The following is a 27928-nucleotide window of genomic DNA, read 5'->3' on the forward strand; positions in this document are numbered from 1 at the left end:
GTAGGCTGGGCCAAGGCCGGGAATCGAGGCCTTCCCCTCCCCACCGTCCGCGGCCAGGATTGCAGGGCCGCGAATGAGTCCCAGGCTCCGGGAGGGCCGCGGGGCACCTGGAGGCTTAAGGCTGAGGGAGCGGCGACTGAGGGAAGAGCTGGGCCGCAGACAATGGACGCGGCGGCGGGAGAGGAGGAGGCTGCAGGAACAGCCGGGAGGCGGCACCCGGGAGCGCGCGCTCCCCCGCCCCCTGCTCCCCCTCCGCGCGCGTCCCCGCCCCTCCCCCCCGCCCCTCCCCCACTCCGCCGCTGGCTCCCGGTTTGATTCCTCATCTCTGATTCCTGGGTCCTTGGTTCCGCCATGGGAGCCTGAGCGCCCCCATTCCCCCTGGCCCCCCGCCCCCGGGGCCTTGAGGGGGAAGAGGCAGCGGTCTGGGACGGAGCAGGGGGTGACCAGGCTGAGGAGCCCCCCTCAACCCCCACCCCCCACCCCATCGCCCGCGCTGTCGGTCCGGGAGCGCGGAGTTCGGAGCGACCCGGAGCGCTGCGGATACAAAGGCGCCGGCCCGAGCCCGGCGCCCGCCGAGCCCACCCGGCAGCTCGCAGCGGCGGGTGAGTGCCGGGCCGCGGGGGCGCGGGCAAAGTTTGTAAAAAAGGGAGAAGCAGAAAAAGAGGACAATCTTGCAAGGGGCCAAGGGCTCCCCGGCCCTAGGGCGAGCAGGGTGGCTTATGAGGTCGGGGGGTTCGGGACGACCCCTTTCTGGTCCACACCCCCATCCCACAGCGAGTGCCTCCCCCCGCAACTTTGGGCAGGGGAAGGGGAAGGGGAGCGTGGCGAGGGGGCGGAGCCCGGGCCTGGAGAGCCGGGGACTTTCCTGGGCCCGGGGCCCGGGTGGGGACCTTAATGATCTCCGGGGAGCTGGTTGAAGCCGGAGACCGGGAGTGGATGTTGGAGGTGGGAGGAAAGGCGGTGGAAGGATCGGAGTCTTGGAGGTGTTGGAAGCTGAGGGGTGTTTAGGTGTGCATACACACCTCAGGAGTGTGAGGAAGGACGGGGACAGGTATGCACTTATGGTGTAGTGCCGGGAGCGGGCCGGGGAGAATCTAGAGGGGGTGTGTTTGCAGCCCCCGGGTTGCTGGGGGGCAGGAGACCCGGGCACTGGGTATGGTGGCCGAAGGGAGAGGAGCGGGCATCCCTCTTCCTACTCATTTTTACCTATTTGGGGGGTAGTGGGCCTTGCTTTAATGAGATTTAAGGGATTGGTGGAAGAGCAGTGTGCATGATTCTTTGTTTTTGTGTATGTACATGCCGTGATGTGCTAGGTGTTCCTGCAGGTGGGCCCCTGGATTTGGATGTGTAGATGTTCCTGTGTGCTTGAGTGTGTGTCCACCCGGGGAGAAGCTGACCATGATTTCTGCCATGTGTTTGGACATGTATTTGTGTGTATACTCGGGGGGGAAGGGATATATGTATATGTGTATGTACTGGGAAAAGGATTTATGGGAAAGAGCTACTGAGGACGGTGGGTGTGTAAGCGCAGACTGGGGCAAGGTTTGATAGGTGTGCATATGCTCCTGTGTACTGGAAACGGTGTGTGTGCATGGGTGTTCTCATGTATATTGCCTATCTGTGTTGATGGGCAAGTGTCCAGTGTTTGCAGGCAATAGGTGGTGCATGCATTTCTGAGTGTGTGGTGGGGATACCTCTTGTCTCTGCAGGCAGGTTTTCTCAAAAAGGAAGCCCAAAGAGAGGGTTGTCCGGAGGATTTTGAGGCTTTTTGGAGGGCTGCGCCTGGGTTCAAAGGTAGTGCCCTAAGTTTCTGAGACCTATGGGTGGAAGAGAATGGGCAGTCTTTTGAGGTGCCTGTGTTTTGGAGCTGGGTTTTCTGGAAGAGGGTGTATGTTGTGGAAAATAGAAAGCAGAGGTTCTTAGTCCTAGACTACATGTGGGAGCTGGAGAAGTCAGGAAGGACAATAAGAGGGACTTTGTTCCTCATCTTCATAGGTTGGGTTCTGGTGCTTGGAGTGGCTACATTCTTGACTTCCCAGTCCAAATTTCACCCCCTCTTAGGCCACAATTCTACTGGAAAACCCTCTTGGGAGTTTGCTTCAGGGATCTGAAAGTTTTGAGGAGTCTTGGAATTATAGTGCAGGATGGAGGCAGGAGGAAGGAACATGCCTAGGGGGACTAGACTAGATGGGGAACAGGTTGGGTTCCCACCCATGGAGCTGGGAAGGTGGCGTGGGGTCCCTGGGGGAGGGTATTTCTTCAGGAGTCTGTGCTATGTGGTGTGGTTTATCACATGGTTTCCCTTCTCCTTGGAAAGAAGCATGATTGGGATGGAATGGTGGGTGTGGGGCAAGGTCTGAGAGTTAGGAATAGGGCTGAGCTTGTGAGAGGGCAGTGTCCATGTGCTGGGGAAGGTCAGGAATCGCAGGGTGCACTCCTCATTCCGATAGTGCAAAGTTGGCAGTTTTACTGGATGTGGACGCATCTCTCTCTCTCTTTCCTCTGGGAAGCTGCAGCTACCCTCTTTCCCTCTCCCCTCTCTTGTCCTTTCTCTTTTGGGTTGAAGGAAGGGGCTCTCTCCTTTAGAACACAAGCCTGTTCTCCCATTTCCACTGTCTTAGTCATTTTCTTCTTGCCACCTGATTTAGGAGCTGAGACTGTGATTGCACATGTCCATTAAGGGTCTCTGGCCAATTGGTCTGTTCCTTCTTTGGTCCTCATCCTAAGGACTCCAAGGCGTGGGGATGAAAGTAGTGGAGGTTGGAAGATGGGAAGCAGAATAGGAGAAGACTAGATTTAAAAAAAAATGCAGGATCCCGCAAACCCAACACCTGTTGGATGGTGGTTCCAGTTCCCAGGGTTAACAAGTCACTTGCATCTGAGGTAGTGTGCTCTGGCCTTCTGGAATACCTTGTTTGCTCTATACACTCACCTCATGTGTGATATACTGGTGGGGGCTTTCTTCCAAGGAGGAGGAATTGTGGTCAGTCCATAGGAAGTGCCATCTCTGAAAGTACTTCCAGTTTGGGAGCAAGTGGCCATTTTGGCTCCTCCTACCTATTGTCTTGCTTTGTCCTCCTGTTTCCTCTAATTCTTCCTGGGCAGTCCCTCTGTTCCTTCAGATCCTTCTAGGTCTGAGGAAGAACTAAACCCCCTTCCCTGACCCTAGAGCAGGACAGACTTTTATCTGTTCATCTCTACAATGCCAAGAAATCCTTCCAATTAGAGGCAGAGTGAACTTGGCTAACAGAAGCTTTGGAAGGAAGTGGGAGGAGATCTGGGACTTCCTTCATCTCTAGTTTTTCTCCTTTGCTTAGTCCCTCAACAGTTCCCCAGACTGAGAATAAAGAAAGGGAGGATTTGGTTGGAACTAGTACTTAAAAACTGTGACCTTGGGCAAGTTCTTTAACCTTATTCCTCAGCCTCATAGGTGTCTTTTTTTTAAAAGATTCATTTTATTTATTTCTCCCCACCCCCTTGTTATTTGTGCTCACCTCCTTTTCATTGTGTGCTCCTCCTCTTTTTAGGAGGCACCAGGAACCAAACACTGGGCCTCCGGTGTAGAAGGGAGACACCTAATAGCTTGAGCCACTTCTGCCCGTTATGTCTCTCATTATGATTTCCTCCTTGTGTCTCTTGTGTCAGCTTGCTGTCTTGCTTGTCTTCTTTAGGAGGCACCAGAAACCGAACTTGGGATCTCCCATGGGGAAGGTGGGAGTTCATTTGCTCTGTTTTTTTTTTTAAATTTATTTCTCTCCCCTTCCCCCCTACCCCCTGTCTGCTCTCTGAGTCAACTCTGTGTTCTTCTTTGCCAGCTTGCACCCTCAGTGGCACCAGGAAACTGCATCTCTTTTTTGTTATGTCATATTGCTGCGTCACCTCTCGTGTGTGTGGTGCCACTTCTGGGCGGCTGCACTTTTTTCACGTGGGGCGGGTCTCCTTGCAGGGTGCACTCCTTGTGCGTGGGGCACCCCCACGCGGGGGCGCCCCTGCATGGCAGGGCACTCCTTGCACGTGGCAGCTCTGCACGTGGGCCAGCTCACCACATGGGTCGAACCCTGGACCTTCCCATATGGTAGGCGGACGCTCTATCAGCTGAGCCACGTCCGCTTCCCTCATAGGTGTCTTAAGGCACCATCCTGCAACCCACTACTGAGCCTTTCCACAAGGAATACCAGATCCCACTCCTTCTCTGAGTTCCAGTTTGCTTTCATATGTGCTACTTCCTAGCTGTGACCTCAGACACGACAAATATCTTCCTGAAGCCTCTCCTGTAAAATGATGTTAATAATAGACCCTACCTGTTAGATTTATGAGAATTAAATAAAGTGATATAGAGAGAGCACATCACATAGCGCCTGGCACATGGGGCAGTCAGTAAGTGTTAGTTATTATGATTCTGATTCTGATTAATGATTATTGTGAGGCTGAGTCCTGGGCTGTGGAGCAGGAGAACTAGGTTTTGGTTCTGCTTTCCTTCGGCAGGCCCTGTTAGGTAAGTTGCTCTTCCTATAGAGTGCCTACTATCTGCCAGGAACGGCGTGAAGTTCAGGGAAGGAGGGATGAATAAGGCATGCTCCTTGCTTTCATAGCAGAGGGGCGCGTAAAGACGCCGATTCACTGTGCCTCGGGAATGTAGTGTGGAGGTGTGTTCAGGAGGCTTCTGGAGCATAGAGGAAGAGTTCTTGGCTCCAGGTGGCCTTCAGGGAAGGGACCTGGAGGAGACGTGCCCTTTGCTGCATTTTAAAGGATGAGTTAGGCAGGCAAGGGGCCTGAGCTTGGGCAAGAAGGGGCATGGGTGTTTGGTGAGCCGCCTGCAGCTTGGTATTATTGGATCTTGTAGTATGAAGTGGGAATCTGAACTCAGTTTCTCTGTCCATAAAACGAGTTAATCATCCCTTCCCTTTCTTCTTCCTTGTCCTGTGGGGTTGGGGTGGGGGTGTTAGGGGAGAGGAGAGGCTAGGATATTATTGTCTGTTCTCAGGGCCTGTGTTACAGATGGGACCCCACCCCCACCCCCACCCCCACCCCCAACTTGCTCTTTCTTTTGCTTTCCTGGCACCTCCTTCCTACATATATCTGCCCTCACCCCTGGGAGTACCCATCTTCCCGTTTTATTGGACATCAGCTTCTCCTCCCTCTGAACTGACCTGAAATTTCTCCTCTCACCCTTATGAGGTGGATAACACTGGTATGATGAGATTTTGGCAGTAAATTCTTTGTAGCCATCCACTGTCCCGCTGCCCTCAGAAACCCCTTAGGTATCCTGTCTTTTGGTGATCTGCCTGGGTTGGCCCTCTGTCACTCTCTCTCTAGTATGATCTGGATAGAGCTGAGCTGGGTCAAGGAGAATATTTTACATCTCTTTCCTCTGCCCTTTGGTATAAAGTGGGAAACAGAGGCCCTATATGGTAGCCCTCTGGAAGGAGGCAATGCCTTGCTTGTCTCATGTCCCTGGTGAGGCCAATAATTACAGACATGACAGCTGGGAAAGGATTTGGGAGAAGCAGTTTTGGAATCAGCAGAGCTGAGGATATCCTGGTAATCAGGGTGGGGCAGTGAGAAGGCAGAATGGGAAGAAGTTGAGGACTGGGGTGGGGTGGGAGGCTTGGGGCTCTTTCCCTGCCACTCCATGCATACCTGGGCTTAGAGTGCAGAGAGGTGGGAGATGATGGGGGCCCAGGCTCACTGTAAGTGTGGAAGGAGGGAGGGAAGAAAAGAGGCTGGAGCATCCAGGAGCCCCTGGGGAAAGAAGCAGAGAGTGGGAAGAGGGCTTTTGACTGCTCTCTCAGCAGAGCCTGGATATGGATAGGGAGGGGCTGTCATCTGGGAACTGGGGCCAGCACTACATCCAAAGGTGATTCCATCTTATTCTGGGTGGGGTTTTTTTTCACGACAAAACTGGGAACTGGAGAGGGAGGGAAATGGCTGTGCACCCCCTAAAGAAGAAAGAGTTGGGAACTGGCATTTCTGGAATATGTCTTGTGTGCCAGACTCTATGATATTATGTATATATTATTTCATTGAATAATCTTAACCTTCTGAAGTAGGCCCCATTTTATACATCAGAAAACTGAGCTTTAGAGAAGAAGAGTGACTCATCTAAGATTACTTAGTTCATAAGGAATAGTGCCCGGTTCTATCTGACTTTATTACTCTTCCTTTTTCCGTAGTGTTTTCTTTGCCTTTCCTAACTTAAATCCCAATCAAGTCTATTTTGCTTATTATTGCCTTTCACTCCCCTATCCCCATGAAAAGCAGACATGTGTCCAGATGCTCACTTGAGGAGCAGAGAAGCCCAGATTGAGAGGTCTTCCCTGAGGGTGGGGTTAGATGGAGTCTCATGGAGGAACCTGGTCTCCCCTCCAAGAGGGGCACCTCGTTGTCGTGAGCAGGTGGGCAGGGCTGTTGCATCTCCTGGGCTGGCTTCTTCCTCCCTGTGGGGCCACTGTTTGGGCTGGAGCTGTGTGAAAGGTATAACTGTAGGCTGTGCCTACCATCACCCATTGGGTCCTGTCTGTGATTGGGAAGCGCCTGGCCTTCATTGTCTCTAGGGTTCTCCAGAAGCCCCCTAACCATGTCCCTTTGACCTCTGCTGTCATCAGAGAATTCCTGGCTCCCTTGCCCTAACAAAAAGAGTGTGTTTGTGTGTGGGTCTGGGGAGGGGAGCTCTGGCTTTTTAGGGTAAGTGGAGGGTGGAAAGGAACAGGTGCTGAGCCCAAGGTGTGAATGCAGTAACCTAAAAAAACAACTGAGTATGAACAGAAACAGTGATTTTGTCACCTGCTTTACTCCAGGAATGGAGGTGGAAGATGTATGGAATGGGGTGTGTGTGTGTGTGTGGGTGGGTGTATGTTGGGGGGGAAGTGTGTGGTTAAGGGTTCTCAGAAAACCTCAGGGTATGAGTTCACTGAGATGGTGGGGGCTGGCCTTGGGCCTTCTACCTGACTCAGGTTTCCTATATAAGAACTGGCTGATTTGCTGGATCTGAGGCGTGGGGTGGATCAGGAGGAGGACGTTTTCAGCATGGGGAAGCCCAGGCCTGCCACTCTCCAACTCGCCATCATACTGTCCCCACCCTACTGCTTCTCCCATACAAACCAGCTGTGCTGACAGTGCCACCTACCTGGTCCTCCCTAACTGCACAACTCTTCCCATCCCCATGCAAACTTAAGGTTGGCTAACTCCTGCCCCCCCAGGTAGCTGCCTTCCACCTTCTTCCACTCCATGGCAGGGACTGGGTAAGCAGGCTTTGAAGGTCTTTTGGAGTGAGGGACAGTTGGGGCCTACCTGGGACCATAGGCTGTGACTAGAGTGAGGTATTTTGGTTTTCAACAGGGGTGGGAGTATGGGGTTCACAGGAAGTTGGCCTAGGGGTTGGCACAGCTTGTCCACCTGCCCTTTGTCTTCCTTCTCCCTTTCCTTGGGGACAATTCAAGGTGCCTCTTTTCCTCCTTGATGCTTCCACAGTCACCTGGTAGGCAGGTAGGGGCCAGTCTTCTGCCCCAGCCAAGGGGGGGAAGTTCAGAGCCTTGTGGGTGAGCAGTGTGGGGCCGGCCTGCCCATTGGTGGAAATTAAATAGCGCATCCAGAAGCCCTGGTGACCTTCCTGCCAGCTTAGCGCTGTCTACCTTCTTCTGGCCTCCACCTGGGATAGAAGCCAGAGGGATTACTCACCCTTTTCCTGCACCCCCCATTCCCTTCCATTGTCTCCTTCCAGAGTGACTGGGAACAGGTCTGGGGGAGGCTGGGAAATGGGGTGCTATCGTGTGTGTGTGTGTGTGCACGTGCGCAGGTATGCACACGTGCCATGGATGTGTGGTGTGTTGGGGGCGGGGACTTTCTGAGAGCTGGGGTGGGGGTGGTGGAGGTGCAGAGAGAAAGCAGAGCAGGTCTCTACAGAACCTGCCTGGCCAGGGTGGGTGGAGCTGGGTGGGGCAGGCAGAAGCCGTTCCAGGTTTCAGAGGGGGAATGGGAGTGTGGGTGTATGTCTCTGTGTGTGTGTAAATGTATCTCTGTATGTGGGTTTGGAGGAGACCCAGCCTTACCCCCTCAACGGAGGGAAATTAAGGAAGTAGGTGGAGAGGCTCTAGGCTCTGGCTTCCTCAGCTACTTTTCAGTTAGAACTCTAGCTCAGGTATCCTGGCCAGGCGCCCAGGCCTGGGCCCCTCCCCACAGTGTTCCCTGCACCACTGTCTGATGGTGAGAGGCTGCTCTGGAAGCAGGAGCCCTGGCGACCCATGCACGGCCCCTCCCCTGCTTCTCAGCCCAGTGGGGAGAAGGATCCTGCCCTGGAGGTGTACGGATGGTGAGCTCATGTCTGAGGATGTCCTGGGAAAGAACCTGGTTAATAGGGTGGGGCAGGGTCACTTGGTACCAGCTCTGGGGCTCCCTGGTTTGGCTCTTTTCTACCCCTCAACCCACTGAGATCCAGCTATCCTCTCTGGCCTCTCAGATGGCAGTGTCACCCAAGGATTCTGGGACCTTTTTCAGGGTTCAGGAATGGGTGTGGGAGCAAAATCCCCATCCTATTCCGTCTAGGCCTGGGACTGGCCCTTGCCCACTCTGTGCCTTGCTTTTTGTGATAGGGGAAACCCAGCATGGGCCTCCTGGGATGGGTGGCTTTTCCATGGCCAAGCCTGGTTGGGAATGAATGAAGGAGCACCAAGGTCCTAAGGAGTGGTGGATGGGGGGATGCAGAAACCATCCCTTTGGGGGTTAGAGGCTCTTTGGTTTGGGGGTCTCATGCCTTGGACTGTCTAGTCACTAGCCCTTTGTCACTGGTGAGAGGAGCAGTTAGGACAGGAGTCAGCAAATTTTCTTCTGTCTTGGACTTCTTACAGTCTTGACTATTTAAAGAAGCAGAGTCCAGGGGTTTAGTGGAGGAACCTGATCTCACTCCAAGAGGAGCACACCTCAAAGCCATAATGTTAAGATTTTTCTAACAATAAGAAGAGACCAAAATGGGCTACCTTGAAGTAGTGAGCCACCCATCCCTGGAGGTATTCAAATTGTAGCCCTATAATCATGGACTAGTTACCTTCTTTCTCTGGGCCCTAGTATTTTTCATCTGTAAATCTTGGGGTTGTACCTCTAAGGCCACTTCCAGCTTTGTGCAGGAAGGTGCTAAGAAGTGAGTGGGCCAACACTTTGCCTCATCCTGGAGTGAGAGGGAAAGGGGGAGCTCAGGGAATGAGCTGTGCATAATCAGGTTCTAGGAACTGCCTCACCTCCATGGGAGCCAAGTTAGGTGCCTATATTTTCACCCCACACCAAACATTTTCTACCTCCTTACCCATGCCTGGCAGGGGTGCCTGAATTGAGCACATCTCTGAAACTAAGAAAGTAGCAAGGCAAAAAGGGAAAACTAAGGGCTCTGCAGTGGTGCGTGAAGGTCTTCAAGTCTCTGTTCATACTAGCCCTTTGACTGTCTCTCTGGACAGACACCTAGTTCTTTGGCTATTGGACTGGGAGGTTGGACTCCTGGCTTGGTTCCTGCCTACCCCCCGAGCCCCACCCCATGCCCCAGGAAGGCACCCACACTCCACAGTGAGTCGCACCTGCATTGATATCCTTGGACATCGGGGATTGGAGACAGGAAGTGACATTTGTGTTCTTGTATGGATCGACATTCTCACTGCCCCTACTTTCCCCCGGTGTGAGGGTCTGTAGTGGGTGAAGATTAGGGAGCCAGGGGGCTGGGGGTACCCAAATTACACATGGCTCGTGGGTCACAGTAGGGCAGAGAGTGCAGGGCCTATGTGGTGAGATCCAGGCTCATGTGTGGGAATCAGAGATCTTTAGTGGGTCAGGGGCCACAGCAGGAGGGCTCTGAAGAGATAAGCATGCCTGTTTCCCTGTGTCCAGGCAGACCCACCCTTCCTTAGTCCCTGCTTGAGGAAAGACATTTGTTTAAAACATTGTCCTTTCAGAGATCTTCCCCTGTCAGAAGAGACATTTTGGCTACTTGTCTACTCTAACATCCTCTTCACCTCTCTGACCAGAAGTCCTTTCTAAAATCAAACCCAAGTGCTTCCTGCTTCACTGCAAGTATGCTACCTCCAGACATGTCCTTGGTAGAGATGAGGGAAAAAACAGGTGCACTTTTATAAGTATGTGTTTGGAACCTGTCCCTTCCGCATCTTTTCTTCTCCCACCTGGTCACCCTGGCTCCTACAACGTTCTTTCCCAGCTCTGTCCTTGTCTCTGCTTTGCCTCATTTTCTCACTCCAGGCCTGGAAGAGTTGGGACTGGGCTGAGGGTGGACCAGGGAGGGCTACAGCAGGGGAGGAAGGGGTTGGTAATCACAGCTCACTGCCCATCTGACCCCCGGGCCTCAGGACACACCTCACTGTGAGTGCCCACCTGCGTGTGTGTCCAAGGCCCTGTCCACTTGAGCTGCCTCCTCCAGGTGGGGGACTGGGGAAGGGTCCGTTCCTGGTCTGCATTTTGGCCAACACCAACCTCCCCCCTCTCATACCCCAGGGTCTTACTCCCTCTGCCTGTTGCCAGGTTCTGAGTGTAGTTTTTTCCAGAGGCCTCTGATTGTTTCCTGAAGAAACCTGATCCCAGAGCTCAGACAAAAGCTGGGGCTGCCAGAAGAGAAACCCCATTCTCTCCCCCTCTATCCCTAACCCGCCCCCCACCACCCCACGTCCATAACCTCCCTTGCTTTGGATGCTGGATATGGGTTCCAGGACCCAGCTGCCATCACCTAGGTAACAGGGGGCTTTGGTTGTCATGGTGATCAATGTGGGAGAAGCTGGGCAGCCAGGACAAAAGCCCCCCACATTCCCCCCTAGCCCTTCCCCCAGTCCCCTTGGGATGATACTGAGACACATTCCATTAATTTTATTTCTGAAAGGCCTTTGGAGGGGAGAAGGGTCTCCCGTTTTGTGACCGGCTCTCTGTTCCCTCCCTCTCTCCTCTCTGGCCTCCTTTTAACCCCCGATAATCCATGATTGAGCAGAAGACTGCGTGCTTGTGTTTGTGGGGGTGGGGGACAAGGTAAAAAGCAGTGGGACTCATTCCGTTTTTCAGCGCCCCCAGTCCCTTGCTGCCCTGCACCACGTTTGGGCCTCCCCCTCTTGTCATCCCTCTGACATTTCCACTTGTTGATCTCATCCAGCGATTGCCTCCCCCCACATTCTTCCCTGGGAACACTGCCCATCCGGGAGACCCTCCAAACCCCAGATTCTGGAGACTGATTAAATAAAGGGAACTTCTGCCCTTTTCTTTGCTCATCTCCCATCTCTCCCCCACAGTCTCTCCAATGCTTACTTCAGTTTTCTGTGAAGGGACAGCCGGCAGGGGTCTCAGAAATTGGATTTTTTTTGGCCCCTGCACTTGAGGGAAGAAGGAGCATGTTTTGGTGCTTTTGAGCATCATGACTTGGGTTGATAGGGCTGGGAGAGGCAGGCCAGGAGTAGCTGAGGAGGTGGTACGGGCGCTAGGCAAAGCAGCTCAGAACAAAAGGTTGGGAGGGGACTGGCACCCTTGTCTGGTTTGAAATTTATCAGTAGGGGAAACAATGGCATCTGCTTTCCTCTTGGGTGTGTTTTGGTTGTGTTTGCGTGTGTGTGTATGTGTGTGTGTGACTTCATTATTTAGTCGTTCAAATAACAGGGTTTATTTATACTGACTCTTTCCCCAGTCTCAGAGGAAGTGTCTGGGAATTGGAATATGAGTGATCCTGGTATTAATTGCTTAACTAATTACTAGCTGAGCAGTTTATAAAACCCTTCTTTCACCCACGTGATCCTTACAACAAACCTGTGAAGTAGGTATCATCATCTTCCTTAATTTACTGATGAGCTTACCAGGATACAAGGCACAGAGAAGTTAAGTAATTTCTCTGTGGTCACAAACAAAGCGGAAGAGCTAGGTTTTGAGTCCTGATCCTCGAGTGCAAATCCCGAGTGCAGACCTCGGGATCTGGTGGACCTGAGTACTCGGAGTGAGCATGAGGGGAAGGAGATTCTGAGTTCTAGTATCTGTGTCTAGACTAATCTGTGGCAGTGTTTCCCCTTTTATTTCCCCACCCCCACTCTGTGACCCACTTGTTCTCTTTGAGCCTCCCTGTGGAATTCAGCTTTTAAGAGGAGGACTAGCAAAAAATTGCTGGAAAGTGAAACAAAAGAGATGCAGGTGAGATGTCTAAATTATATTGAGGGTTAAACCAGTAGAATGGGTTCTCAGGAGAGGAGTTAGAAGGAACCCTGTGTAATTTGCAGACAGGGGAATGACAGAAGCCCTGCTTGTGGCGGTTTTAGAAAGGTTAGGGCTGCATTAAGGTATAATGTCTCAGTCCTCTAAGTGTGTTCCTATCACACACTTGCCTTGGCATGGGGATAGTGACAAACATCACTAACCCATGGATTGCCTCCAGGTAACTGTATTAGGAGGAAATATGAATGGATTTAGCATTGATTTCATCTCTCTTCAGTTGTAGTTTCCCTGAGAGCCAGAGAGCCATATTCATTTACTAGGTCAGTACCAATTATTTGCTCTCTGCCCACAGGAGGGGAAGTGAATGCATACAAATCTGTTATCAATCTTATTTCTTATTCTTTAGTTGTTGATGGTTTAGTTTAGTTGGAGAAAAGTTAAGGACTCTAGGAAGCAAATCTATTTTCATTCTTAATGTAATCAGCCTCCCAGCAGCATTTGACCTGGCTACCCGAAACACTTGAAGTTCTTGGCTGCCGTGAGACCACACCCCTCTGCGCCTCTCACTCCTCTGGCTTCCTCTTCTCAGCTCCTTGCCTGCTCCTTTGCCTCTGCACATATTTGCATAATGGAATTCTCAGTGGTCTGTCTTGGGCTTGCTTCTATTCTTTACATTCTCTCCCTAAGTGATCTTATTCATCCCAGGACTTTGAACACTGTGGATGTCTCCAGGTCAGACTCTTCTCTGAGTCCTGGTTTGTGTACCCAGCTGCCTCCTTGACCACCTGTCTCATGGCCATGAACTTCAGCACGTTGAAGAGGAAATCATCGTCTTCCTCCTTAAACTTGCGTCCTCCACAGTCTTCCCCACCTCATCAGTGGTGCTACCACCTGCCCCCTTGGTTGGTCGAGGACTTCCTGACACTTGCATCTCCCTCAGCCAATCCTTAGGAACTATGATTCTACCATGAACATATGTCTCAAACATGTCTCTTTTTCACCACCTCCACTGCTCCCCCCGAATCAGCCTGGATTGCTGCAGTAGCCTCCTGAACAAGCTCCCTGTTTCTACTTTTCCCCCTTTCCCATCCATATCTGCATAGCTAAAATGGCTTCCCATTGCCCTGAGAATAAAACCCAAGCTCTTTACCTGCCCCATGGGATCTTGCAGTAACCTGGCCCTTGGCTACTTCTTTAGCTTCTACCACCTTCTCTCTCCCTCAGCTCTAGCTACACTGGCCTTTTTCTGTTCCTTAAATACATTTAACTCTTTCCTGCCTGAGGCCTATATGTGTGGATGTGATTCCCTTCACCCTTTGCTTGGTGAACTCCTCCTCTTCCTTCAGGTCTCTGCTTAGATGCCATTTTCTCAGAGAGACCTTCCAGAACAGCTCAGTTTGATGTAGACCCTGCTCCCATAGTTTTTTCTGATTGTTTACTACTCTTTTCCTTCTGTCTGTTCTACAGGTAGTAATTATACTTATCTTATGCTTATTTACTTGTTTAATGTGCCTCTTCTCTGCTAGCCTGTAAACTCTAGGACTGATTGACCACTGTATATCCAGGGACTAGAAAAGAACCTGGCTTATAGAAGGTGCTTCTAAAGAGTTGTTAAATCAATGAATGAAAATAGGAAATAAGTGCTCAGTGCATGGTGATGACTTGATGAGTTGGGGTCAAAGGGGAAAGATAACTTCAGGTGCTTGAGTCAGGTGGGGGGCTTCTATCAGGGCATAAGGGCTGGTGTCTGAAAAATGAGGATTTGGGTGGTGGTTGGGGAAAGAGGGAGGAGAGGTAATTCTCCTTCTCTGTAGAAATAGAAGGTAAAGTATGGAAGAAAGATGTTCCCTGTTAGTCCGTAAGTAACCCAAGGAATTCACAGCCTATTTCAGGACATTAGACTTTTGAAGACTGATTCCTACTTGCCTTCAATTCCCACCCCTCACCACATTATGGAGTCTCTATCCCTCATCCCTGCCTCCCAATACATGTCAGGGTGCACACTCAGACACACTCACAGCCTGCAGGAAAGCAGCCAATCTGACCTCGCCAGTAACCATGGAAGTGTGTGACATAGATGCTGGGGAGATGATGCCAAGAGAAGCAGCCACAGGTAGCCTCCGGTGGCATTCTCAGAAAGTATGAGGGAGGGCAGAGAGGGAGTGAGGCCTGGGGAGAGTCTCTGGACAGAAGCCAATTGCTTTCTGCTCTCTGTGATTTAGTCTGTGGGCCTGGCCAAAACTTATCCTCTCTAAGCCTCAGTTTTCCAGCTGAGAATAGGAAAGTGTTTCCCTGGTTCTTCTCTCCAGAGGGTCCAAGGTTGGGTCCTTCTGGGTGGGCCTTCCTGAGCCCTTGGCACAGTCTGGGGATGATCAGGTGGAACTGGACCCATTTATTGTAGCAGGAACTTGGGTGGAAACACTCTTGGGCACTGCTAGGCTCAATGTGAGCTTCCTGCGGCTGCTTTTGGGGGATAGCCTTCCTCTCTGCTCCACAGGGAGCTAGCTCTAGCTACCTCTAACCAGCTGCTTCCTCTCATCAGGAGCGTCGCTTGATTTTCTCTGAGACAAGCCCACCTGTCCAGCAAGATAGAGTCCCTCAGGGTGACGGTTGACTTTCTGAAGGTGCCTCTTGGCCTGAGGAAGCCGGTGCTGAAGGAGGTGGCTGTGGGGCCCCCCAAGAGGCCCCAGCCTGCGGCCCTGGAGCGCTACAAGGCGCGGCGTTCAGACGCCATGGACACTGAGTCCCAGTACTCAGGCTATTCCTATAAGTCGGGCCACTCCCGCAGCTCCCGCAAGCACAGGTGGGTGTGTGTGTGGAGGGACTGACAGAGGTGGTGAAGGGAGGCTTGGGGGCAGCTGAGAGGTCAGCCTGTGCATGGGTAGTGGGTTGGGGGCTGAGAAGACTCTGTTCCTCCCTCCAACTTTCTGTGCCTGTTCCCTTCACCTCCTACTCAGGGACCGCCGGGACCGACACCGCTCTAAGAGCCGAGATGGGAGCCGTGGGGACAAGTCGGTGACAATCCAGGCTCCTGGGGAGCCCCTGCTGGACAATGAGTCCACACGAGGGGATGAGCGGGTGAGCATCTGAGGGCTGAGGTGGTTCAGACTGGGAGTTTTCAGGCTGGTTCTTGGAGGAGCTGGCAGCTCTGGAAGAAGAGGGAAGAGCTGGGAATCTTGGTCTCTTGGGATAGAGGCCAGATCAGGGAGGCTATCTGGTGGCATTCTTCCCTTGCTTGGTGGCCCAAGCTAGGACAGGGAATTTCAGTAGAGGTCCTTCTGGAGGCACCAGCCTCTTCCTTGCTTGTCTCCAGAGAGATGAGGCCAACCTGGGTAGTTGTAATGGGAACTTGCTGATTGCTCCAGTCCTGATGCCAGCCAGTCAGGGTAGCTGGGAATCTGGGGGAGGAGGTTTTTGGAAAGAGTCCAGGGAAGGGGGGTTTGGTCAGCCATGGAGTTGCCTTTGATCCTTAAGGAGTGGAGACTCTGGTGCCCTGTGGTGTGAACCTGTAGAATAGCTCACATAGGTCTCAGGGAAAGTTGTGGGAGGAATAGATGAAGAAAGGGAGAGGGGGAAGTGGGGCTGAGAGAATGGAGGGGGACCTTGGAAAAGAGTTTCTGGGATAGGGCTGAGCAGGTTGCTTCTATTCTAACCTCTGGCCCATTGTGCTTTCCTGTAGGGAGAGTGGTACGTAGAATACAGTCCTGGATACAGCAGGGACAGGATTTATGATGATACTGAGATTATCCATGTCTCATTCCACCTGTTCTTTTTTGGGAGCATCTTGAGGTGCAGGAGACTCCCATCTCCTTTCTCCTCAGAAGAGAATTTCTCCTCAGTCTCTGTGACTGACAATGGGAGTTCCTGGGTCATGGGAGTAGATCAATAGCTGAGGGAAATGTCTTCTCTCTCTTTCCCAATCCCTTATTCTCCCTGGTTCCTGGCTTCCTGAGTTCTTGAAGTGACCATGAGACATGATCATCCCAGCAGTTGCTGGGAGGAGGTCCAAGCCCTTGATTTTTGGAGAGGATATGCAGTATATCTGGGTGAGGAGTGGACCCAGTTCCACAAGCTGAAAGGGGTCATCTCGTCCAGTTTCTACCTTCAGATCACACACTCTTCTCCCAGCCTGGGCCTAACAGGAACTCTCTTTGGGAGAGGAGATTCCTTAGTCTCCCTAACCACTGGCCTTACCAGGCTGTCCCCTACACTCCCTATCCCCAGTATCTCAGTCCTGAACCTGAAGTTTCCTGGGGGACAGGATATGACTTCATGTGCCCAGGCTAGACCAGGAATGAAGGGTGTGGACACCAGAGGCTGCTGGAGGTCTTAGGACTACTTTGTGGGATAGTCTCCAGCCACTGCAGGGTAACAGCTCAAGTGGACCACATCCAGAGGGGTACCTGGGGACCTCTGCCTGCCTATCCTCATGCCGCCAGCACGCAGCCCCCAGCTGGGCAGACCAGAGACCCAGAGGGTCCCTAAGTCTGCACCTGTGCCTCCCATGCCATGCACTAATCATTCCCCTTCCTCCCTCCCTTTCCTCTGGTGTCCTCTTCTCTTCCCCCTGCTGCTCTTGTCAGGTCACTTCCTTAATCAGCAGCCTTGAGTGGCTCTCTAATGCCTGGAGAGTAGATGTGTATTGCTTAGCCCGGCATTGCAGTGTGGCGGGTGCAAGCTTGACTTGGCTGCTGTTGCCCGTGCCTTCCTGGCCACGCCTTGCTCTGCTTGTACGTGGATCAGCCACAGGCCTCTGAGTGCCTCAGCTCATGCCCTTCCTGCCCCTGATTGCTCCTGCTGAAATCATGGAATGCTGTGAATGCTGGAAGGATGCAGGGCAGTACTTCTAGAATTTTAATGCTTGAGCCATTCATGGAGATCTTGTTAAAATGCAGATTCCAGCTAAGTAAATGTGGGGTGGAACCTGACATTCTGCATTTGTAACAAGCTCCTAGATAATGTCCATACTGTTGGTCCACAGATGGCTTGTTGACATTTTAAGTAACCAGCCCTTAGAGATCATTTAGTTCAGTGATTCTCAGTCTTGGATAAACAGTAGAATCATTTGGGGGCTTTTTTTTTTTTAAAAGGTTGATACTTACCCAGATCCCACCCCTGGGGCGTGACCTGGACATCAATACTTGTTTCCAAGCTCCCTGGGGGATTCTAATGTGTGTAGCTGGGACTGGGAACCGCTAATTCAGTCCACCGTATTCATGTCACATCGCAGCTGCAGCAACTTAGCCGGTCCTTCCCCCAAGGGTCAGCTCAGATCCCACTGTTCCCTGGAAGCCTGCCTGCTTTGCCTGGCGAGACTGACCTGAGCAGCTCCTTCAGCATTTATCTTGTGCCCTCCGCTCTGAGGGTACTCTCTGCGCTCCCTCAATGATCAGTGTGAAAGCTCCCTGAGGGCCCAAGCCTCACCTTCCAGTATCTGCAGGGGCCGGGCTTGGACACACGTGGAGCTCAGTGAAGACTTTGGTGATTGCATATTTGTTGATTACCCTCTCTTCTTTCTGCCCTCTTCCCCGTGCTTTTCTGTTTTCTCTCCTCTTATCCTTTCTCCTGTTTCCCTCCTCCTCTTTCTCCTCCTTCTCTTCATCTTCCTGGCCCCTCCCCTTCCCTGTTGTACCCCACCCCCTGCCTTAGGATGACAACTGGGGGGAAACGACCACGGTAGTCACGGGCACGTCAGAGCACAGCATCTCCCACGATGACCTCACGCGCATTGCCAAGGACATGGAGGACAGTGTCCCGCTGGACTGCTCCCGGCACCTGGGTGTGGCAGTGGGGGCCACTCTGGCACTGCTCTCTTTCCTCACACCGCTGGCTTTCCTCTTGCTGCCCCCACTGCTGTGGCGGGAGGAGCTGGAGCCGTGTGGGACGGCCTGTGAGGGCCTCTTCATCTCTGTGGCCTTCAAGCTGCTCATCCTGCTGCTGGGCAGCTGGGCTCTCTTCTTCCGCCGGCCCAAGGCCTCGCTGCCTCGTGTCTTCGTGCTGCGCGCCCTGCTCATGGTGCTCGTCTTCCTGCTCGTTGTCTCCTACTGGCTCTTCTACGGCGTGCGCATCCTCGATGCCCGGGAACGCAGCTACCAGGGCGTGGTGCAGTTTGCCGTGTCGCTGGTGGATGCCCTGCTCTTTGTGCACTATCTGGCCGTGGTCCTGCTGGAGCTGCGCCAGCTCCAGCCTCAGTTCACACTCAAAGTCGTGCGCTCCACTGATGGGGCCAGCCGCTTCTACAATGTTGGCCATCTCAGGTATGGGCATGTGGGAGCAGGTAGGGAGTAGAATGGTGCCGGAGAAGGCTTAGGGTGGGGAAAGGGCATGGGGAGGCCGAGGGGACTGTTAGGGCAGGAGGGCGATGGTAAGCTGGAGGTGATGGGATAGGGGTCTATGCAGTAGGGAGTTGAATACATTGCACGTAGTAGGTCCTTACTGATGTTTGCTGCTTGGGGGGAGGGGGCATGCGCAGGGACCTGGGGCAAGATGGGGTGGGAATTAGGAGTTGGGAGTGAACAGATGAACAGGCAATTAGAGATCGGAGATCTTAGAGTGGATTGGACCAATGGGGAAGAAGGGTGTAAGGTATGAACAGATGCTTTATGGAATTCCTTTTCTGACCCTTTCTTGGAAGCACACCTTCTTATCAGCACTCAAAGGGTGGTTACTGAAATGAGCTGGCCAGAGGAGGGCTAGAGGACCAGATGAGCTCCTTCCACAGGAGAAAATGGGAGTTCCTCAGTCCCTCATAAACTTGTGGGCTCCCCAGCCCCCAAAACAGGATGCCCCCCAGAGCAGACAGAGTATCGGTAGCATCTCCTAGGTCCACAGAGAATCTTGGAGATGCTCCAGGGGGATGAGGTGGCCCTTGGCTGGATACCCAGGCTTCTCCCCTGGGCTTCAGCACAGCAGGGAAGGACTAGCAGGCCCAGCCCTGGGAAAGGCTCTGACTGGAGCCTGGTAAGTAGACTCACCTCAGGCCCTGAGCCAGGCTTCTTGGAAGCAGCTTGTCCCTGTCCTGTGTCCTTTCCTGCCCTGCCAACCTGCCCTGATGTATCCCTTCCCCTGTGCCCCTTGTCTGTCCCTTCTCCCTCCCTCTCCTGCCGTCTCCCCCACAGCATCCAGCGCGTGGCAGTGTGGATCCTGGAGAAGTATTACCATGACTTCCCTGTCTACAACCCTGCCCTCCTCAACCTGCCCAAGTCCGTCCTGGCCAAGAAAGTGTCTGGCTTCAAGGTGTACTCCCTCGGAGAGGGTGAGCGGCCCTGCTCCTCCACCCCTCCTGGGCTCTTCCCAAGCAGGACTCCATGTTCTGTCCTCTCTGTTTCTCTCTCACCCCTCTTCCCTTGCTTTCTCCTTCCCCAGCCCATGTCCCACTCCTTCTTTTCTGTCATTCCCCTTGACTCCAGGAGGCTGGTCTTAGCTGCTGATTCCACAAACTGTCCCTTTATGCTACGGCGTGTCCCCCCAGTCCAGCTCCTCTGTGTCTCCTCATCAGCCCTTCGACTCTCTGAGCTCCAGAACCTCCGGAACTGGGGAGGAACACGTGCAGGACTCCTGTCCTTTCAGTGCCTTCCTCAATGCTTTCCCATGGGCCTCTCCCAGAGGTGGCCAGGAGGGTTGGGAAAGGGAGGCATGGTGGGTGGTGGGAACAGCTTCCTCTGGGCTAGCAGGTGACAGGTTGCTGTCTCCAGAGCTCCTGGAGTGGGAGAAGAAGCCATCCTCCAGTGTGACCATCCCCACTCTATCCTGCTTCTGTGTAGAAAACAGCACCAACAACTCCACGGGCCAGTCCAGGGCTGTGATTGCCGCAGCAGCCCGGAGGCGGGACAATAGTCACAATGAATACTACTACGAGGAGGCTGAGCACGAGCGCAGGGTGCGCAAGCGAAGGGCCAGGTGGGTCCCTGCAGAAGAAAGGGAGCGGGGAGGGGGTGCCTATAGCTTCTGTAACTGCTGAAAATCTGAGAACAAGGACTATGTGGGTGGGTATGCATATTAGTTTTGTATTGCTGCCATAACCAATCACCACAAACCCAGCAGCTGAAAAACAGCATGTGTTTATTATCTCACAGTTCTGTGGGAGGAGACCAGGTTGGGGCTAGCTGGATCCGTTGCTCAGGTCTCACATGCTGAAGTCAAGAGAATTCTCATTGGAGGCTGGAGCTCTCATCTGAGCTCTTTAGTTATTGGTAAAATTCACTTCCTTGGCATAGCCCCCATGGCCATTCCCAGACTGGCCATTCACTTACTCATCCGGGCCAGCAGAAATATGTCTCTGATTTCTTTTGCTGGCAGCTGGAGAAAACTCTGGCTTTAATGGGCTCACATGATTAAATCAGGTCCTCCAGGGATAATCTCCTTATTTTATCTGACTTGGGTCTTAAATTACATCTGCAAAATGTACCTAGATTCCTCAATAAACAGGGGATAAGAATCTTATGGACTGGAGGAATGCATCCTAGAATTCTTCCTACCATAGTGGGGTAGAGACCCAGTAAAGAGATAGATGCCTCATCTGCATTAGCAGGGACTAAGGGTAGACTAGGCTTCCCACCAAGAGATCATGAAGGCTGGCTCAGTAGATGGAGCTTTTTTGCCTGCAAAATTATGGGGTTCTTTATAATTCTTATATCTGTCATCACTCCTCCCTTCTCCCTGCTCACATTATTATATGAACTTAAGTCAGGTCTAAAGAATCTTTCTTGGTGCCTTTTCTTGTCAGGTCCTGCCTGGTCTACCAGGATTTTCACTGGGGAGAAGCAGAGTGCTGCTTTCCCCTTCCCACTCATGAACTTGACCATGTATCTTTTTTTAAATTTTATTTTTTTATCTGTTTTCTTTTATTAGGCACTGCCTATGTTCTTTTTTTTTTTTTTTTTCAAATTCTACTCAATTTATTCATTTTAAAAAAAAATATTACATTAAAAAAATATGAGGTCCCCATTCACCCCCACTGCCCCCACCCCACCACTCCCCCCACAGTAACACTCTCCCCCATCATGACACATCCATTGCATCTGGTAAGTACATCTCTGGGCATCGCTGCACCCCATGGTCTGTGTTGACCATGTATCTTACCCTCTGTTCCTCCTCCCACATGATCTCCAAGCTTCACGGGCGGGAAGACAGTCCTTACCCTGTTCTTACAGGAAGCTGGTGCCCTTAGGACAAAGATCACCAACCCCATTTCTATGACAGACCAACCTATCTCCAGTTATTTCAGAAATGGCCCTTTTTGGAAGGGAACCAGTGGTGCTTTCCCCCACCCCCTTCTGCTCTGACCAGCGTTTGGGGTCTCCTGTGCTGTACTTTCCTGACCTTGGTTGTAAATGGGAGAAAAAATTTTCCCTTTGTTTACCTGGAGCAAAGGGATCTTTTCAAAAAGAACTTTACTGCTTTACTGAGAAACTCAGGGGAAGCAAAAGAATAAAAAGAAAATGCAAAATGCACACAGTTCCACACATTTACTTAGCCCAGAATTCCAAATGAAGCTAATTGAAATTCCAAGGTTTCTGGGTTCTTGGACATATGGACTTCATATCCTTTCCTTTTCCTGTCACCTTGAGTGCGTCCTGCTGTTAGGCCAGGTGGATTTTATTCTTTGGACCTCAAGTGAGAGTTGGGTTAATCAAATCTCACAGTTCTTAACACATTGTCATCCCCATTCCATATTGTTTTTCCCTTTCTTCCCCCATTCTCCTATTCCACCGTCGTTTTTTAGGCACCCACTTCAGTGCATCTGATTTCTTTAAAACCTTGTATCCTTGTAAAAGTTAGGTTTGGTTTATGTGTCTAAATGTTGTTAAATTTACCTTTTTTGCTATTTTACCTCTTTTTTTTTTTTTTTTAAAGATTTATTTATTTATTTAATTTCCCCCCCTCCCCTGGTTGTCTGTTCTTGGTGTCTATTTGCTGCGTCTTGTTTCTTTGTCCGCTTCTGTCTTTGTCCACTTCTGTTGTCGTCAGCGGCATGGGAAGTGTGGGTGGCGCCATTCCTGGGCAGGCTGCTCTTTCTTTTCACGCTGGGCGGCTCTCCTTACGGGGCGCACTCCTTGCGCATGGGGCTCCCCTACGCGGGGGACACCCTTGCGTGGCACGGCACTCCTTGCGCGCATCAGCACTGTGCATGGGCCAGCTCCACACGGGTCAAGGAGGCCCGGGGTTTGAACCGCGGACCTCCCATGTGGTAGACGGACGCCCTAACCACTGGGCCAAAGTCCGTTTCCCTATTTTACCTCTTGACACTATGTTTTTGAGATTCATACATGTTGTATATGTCTCGTGTTTGCTATGCTCCAGACATTCTCACCAATATTTGGATTATAGTCACTTTTCTAATTTTTGTCCATTTTGATGGATAAGTAATATCTCATTAATGTTTTAATTTGTACTTCTCTAGTTACTAAAGATTGACTGCTTCATATATTTGTCAGCCAGTCAGGCCTCTTGTGAGTTGTCTGCTCACCTCTTTTGCACATTTTTCTATAGGATATCATCTTCTTTTTTCTTGATTCATAGAAAATTCTTTGCATATTCTGGATATCAGTCTGGTGGTTTTAGATGCTACATATATTTTTCTTCCATCAGATGTCATTTAACATTGCCTGTGCTATTGTGTGTTGACTAGAAATTTGTAATTTTGATGTACTCCTATCCCTTGACTTCACCTTTTGAAGCCTTATTTAAGAAGGCTTTTCCTAGAGTCTGATGGAATGCTTGGTCTTTCCCCTAGCTTGGTTCCTGCTTGTCTTTCTGGGTTGACGTTGGGTATGTTCTCTTTAAGTCCTTGGCTGGGTTCCCTCAGCTCTATAGCTGTTTCCTGTCCCCAGAAGGGATAGACCCTACCCCCCAACAATAACCACACACACACACACACACACACACAACACATACAACACATGCACAGCTCCCAAGAGTCCAGCCCTGGTCCCAAATGGGATTGGATTACTTTGGGGAAAGTGCAAAGGCTGACCTTGCTCAGGCAGCTGGAAGGCTGGGGTGGGGAGGAAGATGAGAGGGAGAGTCTGGTCCAGACCCCACCTGTCCCCCAGGCTTGTGGTGGCAGTGGAAGAGGCCTTCACTCACATTAAGCGGCTGCAGGAAGAGGAGCAGAAGAACCCCAGGGAAGTGATGGACCCCCGGGAGGCAGCCCAGGCCATCTTTGCATCCATGGCCCGTGCCATGCAGAAGTACCTTCGGACCACCAAGCAGCAGCCTTACCACACCATGGAGAGCATCCTGCAGCACCTTGAATTCTGCATCACGCACGACATGACGCCCAAGGTAGGCTTGCTTTGCTTCCAGCATCCTTGCTCTTTCCCCAGCTTCTGGCTCCCTTCTTTTCTACCTTCATTTTCCCTCATTCTGTCATGTGTTTCCTCACCCTACATCCCTCTCTCTCTTCTCCACCTCTTCCTTTTAGTCTTTTCTCTCTATATGGGGTGAAGTTCTTAGGTGGATTAGAAAGGAGGAGGGGTGCTAGGACCTTTGTGGGGGTAGTTGAGACACGTCCCCCAACTCTGTAAGGACCTTGGAATTTCATTGTTGCTTATCCAGACCCAGAGTCCCGCCCCTCTTTACTCCCTTCACTTCCACCATATGGGTTTTGCTCCGTGCTCATTTTGAGCCATTGCCCATCCCTCAATCCTATTGCTGTTGGCTTGAATTGCTTCTCCTGAGTCACCCTTGGCGAACAGGTGACAAAAGATGTTATACTTTTTGATAACTCTGGCTCCCTCCTGGTGCCAACCTCCTTGGTCAAGCATGCCAGCTCAGTGGAGAGAATGGAAGAATTAGGGAAGGGTTGCCCAGGTCACGATATGATTAATGTAGGGAGAAGAGCGTGGGAGATCCAAGTTCTAGTGCCAACCCAGCTGAGCCACAGCATCTCTGGTGGTCCCAACGTCCTCAGTCATAAAACAAGGGCCTGAAGCTGTCATCTCAGGTGCCTTCTTGCTCTAACATTCTAAGATTCTAATTCATATACATAGAATGATCTGGGGGTTGGAGTCTTGGTTTTCTTCAAAGTTGTGTCCCAGGGATGGAGGCTGGTGAGATGGGTGGGAGAGATTCTTAGGCAGCCCATTCTCCCTTTCTCAGGCCTTCCTGGAGCGGTACCTGGTGGCCGGACCCACCATCCAGTACCACAAGGAGCGCTGGCTGGCCAAACAGTGGACACTGGTAAGCGAGGAGCCAGTGACCAATGGGCTTAAAGATGGCATCGTTTTCCTCTTAAAACGCCAGGACTTCAGCCTGGTGGTCAGCACCAAGAAGGTCCCATTCTTCAAACTCTCCGAGGAATTTGTGGATCCCAAGTCGCACAAATTTGTCATGAGGCTGCAGTCTGAGACTTCAGTGTGACTGTGCAACAGAAGGGGGAGTGAGAGACTCTGGGGAGCTCCTGAGGATGGTGGGAGGGGGCCTGGTTCTCAGGCCCAGCCCGATTCCTGCCGCCTTTCTTCCTCTTGCTCTTGTTTTTTTTTTACTTGAATTAACTTACCCAATCTCCTCCCCTCTACCTTATTTTTACCCCTTGTGAACCTGGAGAGACCATCCTGCTGTCAACAGTATCTGGGAAGATCTGCTTCTTTTATTTTCTCTTCACTTTTATATTCTTCCAGGCCCTGCAGGAATCAGTGCCTCTCTCCTTCCCTTTTGCCTACCCTTTTCCCAGATGGTAGTCTCTTCCTAAAAGATACAGGGCCTTCCTGACTGTACTGTCTCTCACTGAAACCCTACTCAAAGCCCAGGTTCTTGTAGCAGTTTTCTCCAGGAACCCCTGACAGGGTCTCCTGGGTGTGGGGCAAGGATGACTCCAGAGAACCAGGCTGTCAAACTCCTCCAGGGTAGTAGCTCCCACATGACCTCCAAGTAGAGGCTGAAACCATCTTTCCTGCCAACTGCCCTACCCATAACAAACCCTGAGTTTTTGGAGCAAAGATACTCCTAGATCCTTCCACCTAATCCCAAAGTTAGGAATCTCCCTGCTAAGGTTATTTGCTTCCAGCTATTAGAGACTCCCTTTCCATTCCACACACATTTAGAGCAAGGGAAGATCCTACCTTTTACCCTCAAATCTCGCCATTTTCCTTTTTTGATTTGTATGGTCATGGCCACAGGCAAATCAGAGGCCTCAGCTCTCTGACCACTTCCCTTGGGTCCTGGGGTAGGTACCTTTTTCCAGTGTGTCTTTCCTAGGCCATACCTGAGGACGAGGGCAGGATAGATCCCTGGGGTCTTGGGAAGACCTTTGTGAACGTCACTAACCTCCACCCTCTGAACTCCCCTTTCCTGCAGTCCTGCCTTGGTGGGGCAGGATGCCTCTCCCTGGTAAAGGATGGCATGTGGACTCCAGTGCAGATCTAGTGGCTTGAAGACACTGACCCAGCCCCTCTGGTTTTTAACAAATGTTTTTCTTTTCTTCATCAAACCCCTGCCCTCCCCAGTCCCACCATTTCCTCTCTCAGCTCCAGAGACCTGTTGCCTCTTCTCTCTTTGGGGGAGGAGCCAGCAGCTCCCCCTCAGCCCCTGCCTTAAGTCAGTTCTTGCCTCAGGGGTCTCTTTTCCTTAGCCTTCCAGGGTCCCCTCCTCTTCTCTCCCTACCTGGTTCTCTGGCTCTGGTCTCCCTCTGTATTGAGATGAGGGAACAGGTTCCTGCCTTTTATGGGCACCTAGCCCCTCATCCCATTTAATTTCCATGGTCTTTGTACCAAATCTGAAGTCTTGATAGTTTGGGTCTTATTTTGAGCAAAATTCCCTGGCTCTCTAATACATATTTTTAGTGTAAATCTGAGCCCAGGTACCTTTAAAATGCATAATTTTAGCCAAGAGATAGAAATACGAAATACCCATCTACGGCCAGCCATAATTTCTGTGCAGTACCATGACTAGGCTGGAGCATGGACCTGGACCAGTCCTCTAAATAACTCATATGCCCCTTTTTAGGCCCTTCTTTACCCTGGAAAACTCATTGGTACTTGCCTTTTTGAGTGCTTCCTGGGACAAGAGAAAACTAACCCCCCACTCCGCCCACCCCCCGATCTCTCATCAGGGAGACATCCTGTCTGTGGAAGTACTGATTGGGTTTTTCCTGCTGCCCTTTTGGAAAAGGCACATCTATCCAATCACCACTTACTAGAGAAGGGCTCAGCAGCCAGTGCCTACCTTGTCCCCATGGGAGTAGGTAGCAGGGATGACTTTGGCAGGGTCCCGAGGTTAGCCTTGGGCTGGGGCTGTGGGGCTTTGGATAGGCCTGGGTGTGTGAAATGCATCCTTTTTCTCTTCACAAACCTGGTTTCAGAGGAATCACTTCTGGATCACATTTATAAATACCTCACTATCCTGGAAAAGGGGGCCTGGATGGTGATTGGGGTCACTGCCTTTGTGGGCAGGAGTGGGGAATGGGTTGGAGTAGAGAGAGAGAAATTGTGTGGGATCTTAGTTGCTGCCCTAGGTTAGGGGTGGGGGAGTGTTTATTTTAATAACCTGCCATGTTTTTAATCACTGTGACTTTTTCATTCCTTTTTCCTAAAACTAAAAGAAAATCCCCACCCCCACTCCAACTATCTTTCTAAGCACTAAGGGCTGTGACTGAGAATGGTAGTGTTTTGGTCCTTTGCATCAGAACTGTGGTATCTTTGTTTTCTTTTATTATTATTATTATTATTATTATTATTTTTTAAGATGTCAGGATGAATGGTTGAGTGTATGGATGTTTGTCTTCTGCTTCTCTTATATGGGAAGTTGTCTTCATGCTGTGAACTGCTGTGGGGTGTACAGCTGACTCAGTCCCATGAGCAGTTTCCCCCACCTTGCCTATCCCACCGCTCGCTGGATTTTCTCATTTTTCCACCTGAGCATCCACTGGCGGAGTGTGCAACTCACCTTTCTATTGCAACTCGCCCTTCTCCCCCCACAATGCGTATTACCATAGGAGATGCTGCGGCTGGGCCTCTCCATTGCTTTTTTTCTTGTGGCCTCTTAGCTCACCTCACACACCTATTTAGGCCTTCCTTGCCATCAAGTTGGCACTCCTACCCTCTTGCCCTCCACACCAGGACACTGTGCCTCAGTCCTTCACCTACCTCACCACTCTGACGCTGTCCCTTCCTCCTAAACTAGTCCTTGTGCTCTCTCTTTCTTCTTGTTTATTTCTCTCTATAATCTCCCTTCCAGTGCTCTCCATTTTAGCCCTTACTTTTTCCCTCCCCACCCCCGCCATTCCTGTTGCAAACCTTGATACAACTCTGTGATGAGACATCAGGCTCCAGGAACCTGCTCGTCAATAACATCTGTTTTGCAGGGTTTGTGTGTCTCTCCTCTGTTGGGCCCAGAGGAGCATCCTTGCCCCTCCATCATGTCTGTCGGTCTCTCTTTTCTTTACCCTGCCCTCTGCATGGGCAGCATCTGCTGATGGATTCAGTCCTGGTGTGTGATTGTTGTGATTTGTTCTGTGCGCAAAAGGAAGGGGTTTTTTAAGTCCCTTCCAAGTGAGATTGTAAATTTAGAATTTTCCACTGTTGGATCTAGATTTTTTTTCTTTTTTGGGTTTCAGAGCTGAGATCTTGTGCATGCATGTAGAAAATTGTAAAGTGTAAATTCTTTTTTTTTTTTTTAATATATAAAAAGCTTGTTTTTACAGTTTGCAGTGGATCTAAACATTATGGCAAATTTAGGGATTTTTTTTTCTTAAACATAGGAACTAAAACTGTACAAATTTTTTTATATAAAATAAAGACATTTGACTTTTGTGAGGGCA

General features: G+C 51.2%; 1 protein-coding gene across 1 annotated transcript; it reads left to right on the forward strand.

Annotated features, from left to right (window-relative positions):
- Positions 1-157: 157 nt before the first annotated feature.
- Positions 158-27928, forward strand: VANGL2 (VANGL planar cell polarity protein 2). Its single transcript, XM_004448409.4, has 8 exons — positions 158-602; positions 14711-14971; positions 15126-15246; positions 17818-18425; positions 19287-19423; positions 19932-20067; positions 23223-23454; positions 24271-27928. Exons 2-8 carry the CDS (start codon positions 14901-14903, stop codon positions 24529-24531), a joined length of 1566 nt encoding a protein of 521 aa, XP_004448466.1. The 5' UTR covers positions 158-602; positions 14711-14900; the 3' UTR covers positions 24532-27928.

Source organism: Dasypus novemcinctus, chromosome 13, assembly GCF_030445035.2.
Source record: "Dasypus novemcinctus isolate mDasNov1 chromosome 13, mDasNov1.1.hap2, whole genome shotgun sequence".
NCBI lineage: Eukaryota > Metazoa > Chordata > Mammalia > Cingulata > Dasypodidae > Dasypus > Dasypus novemcinctus.